The 1,946-nt window shown below is 46.0% G+C and overlaps 1 protein-coding gene across 1 annotated transcript in view; it reads left to right on the forward strand.

The window, feature by feature from the left end:
- FARSB (phenylalanyl-tRNA synthetase subunit beta) overlaps nucleotides 1-1,946 on the forward strand; it is a 65,239-nt gene continuing 63,293 nt past the window's right edge. Inside the window, exon 1 of the mRNA XM_008690414.2 lies at nucleotides 1-144. Coding sequence (XP_008688636.1) covers nucleotides 87-144 — 58 coding nt within the window. The 5' untranslated portion in view covers nucleotides 1-86. The remainder of the gene's footprint in view (nucleotides 145-1,946) is intronic.

Raw genomic sequence — 1,946 nt, forward strand, 5'->3', positions numbered from 1 at the left:
CATGCAAGAACGGGCTGGGTCCTACGCGCCTGGGAAGCGGAGCCCCGGCCGGTTAACTGCGCAGGCGCAGTGGGGTCTGACTCGCCATGCCGACTGTCAGCGTGAAGCGGCATCTGCTCTTCCAAGCTCTGGGTCGGACCTACAGTAAGTGCGGGCTCCGTAGCCTGGCTTTGTGCCTTTCCTCAGGGGATGGGACCCCTTTCAAAAGGGCTTCGTGGTAAAGTTCATGCTGCACGGCAGGTTTTGGTCTCGGGTGCTCCGTGTATAGACCAGGATGGCTGGCTGTCGAAGCGGCGGGGCTGGGCCGAGGTAGCCTCTCGCGACCAGTCCTGCCAGGGCTGTCTTTGCATCATTCGCGCCTGCCCAGCTCGCCGTGTCATTTACTCAGCAATCTCCCATGGAGCATGTACTGCGTGCCTGGTGCGAGGGGATAGAGTAGGAATGAAGCCCAGGGTTGCATCCCGAGTGCAGCTAGTGGAGTGCAACAAGAGCTCTATAGAAACCCCATTTATGAGGGAGTGGAGGAAGAATTTTGAGCAGGAAGGGGTGGTCTTTTGTCTGTTTTATCCTGTTAATGTTTCCTGAGCATCTATTACGTGCCAGGCACTGTTCTAAGCGCTTTGGGAATACAACGGTGCACATGACATATGAAGTCCACGTTCACATTCTAATGAGGGAGGCAGACAGTAATTAGCCAACACATTAATAAAATGATTCTGAATTATGTTAAAGGCTATAAGGGAAACATCTTGTGCTAAGAACAAGATTAGATGTGGTAATAACATCTGAGCTGAGACCCGAATGATGAGGAGGAGTCTTTACTGGGTAGGCTCAGTCTTCACTTCATCTTATATACATTTCATTTCTTCTTCAGTTCTAAAAACATCCCCATTTAGACGAGGAAATATTAAGTACAATCATCAGGGACCATATGGATGTAGCTGTTGAAATGATAAGCCTCTCATGGTTATCAGCATATATTAAAAAAGGCTGTGGCAACTGGTTTGTGAGAGCTATTTTAGGTATTTTTTTTAAAGATATTTATTTGACAGAGAGACAGTCAGGGAGAGAGGGAACACAAGCAGGGGGAGTGGGAGAGGACGAAGCAGGCTTCCAGCGGAGCAGAGAGCCCAATGCGGGGCTCAATCCCAGGGTCCTGGGATCATGCCCTGAGCGGAAGGCAGAGGCTTAATGACTGAGCCACCCAGGTGCCTCTATTTTAGGTTTTTAGGGCTCAGTATGATAACAGAGCCCTAGTTGGTTTAACAGGTACTGCTTCTTACAATGAGGTGTTACCTGAAAATAGCTAGCTTTTAAAATGTTTCTGAAGGTATAAATGTAGGTACTACTTATTCTCTAAGTATTCCTTGTAGGGTTCTGCCATAAGTCCCTGAAAATAGAAGTAATACTCTTTTTTTTTGTTAAAGATTTTATTTATTTATTTGACAGAGATAGAGACAGCCAACGAGAGAGGGAACACAAGCAGGGGGAGTGGGAGAGGAAGAAGCAGGCTCACAGCGGAGGAGCCTGATGTGGGGCTCGATCCCGGAACGCCGGGATCGCGCCCTGAGCCGAAGGCAGACGCTTAACCACTGTGCCACCCAGGCGCCCCTAGAAGTAATACTCTTGACCTCCGACTTCAGCTCTAATTCCCTACACTTTTTTCTTTATACTTTTTATAATATGATTACTTATATTTCCTTTTTTTGCATATTTATATTTCTTAACCTATTCTTCTAAACCATATTCTCACTAATGGTATATGGCATGCCTGAATTGCAAAAAATGGTATGTTGCAAATATTTATTCAAGACCTCTGTGATCAGTTACCACCCAAGTATCCATTTCTGGGAAAGAAATTCTCTAGGTTTTTATTTGCCTTTTAAAAAATCTTACTTATTTTTTTTAAAGATTTATCTGAGAATGTGTGCACAAGTGTGGGGGGG

This window comes from Ursus maritimus, unplaced genomic scaffold (genome assembly GCF_017311325.1).
Source record: "Ursus maritimus isolate PB19 unplaced genomic scaffold, ASM1731132v1 scaffold_1, whole genome shotgun sequence".
Taxonomy (NCBI): Eukaryota; Metazoa; Chordata; class Mammalia; order Carnivora; family Ursidae; genus Ursus; species Ursus maritimus.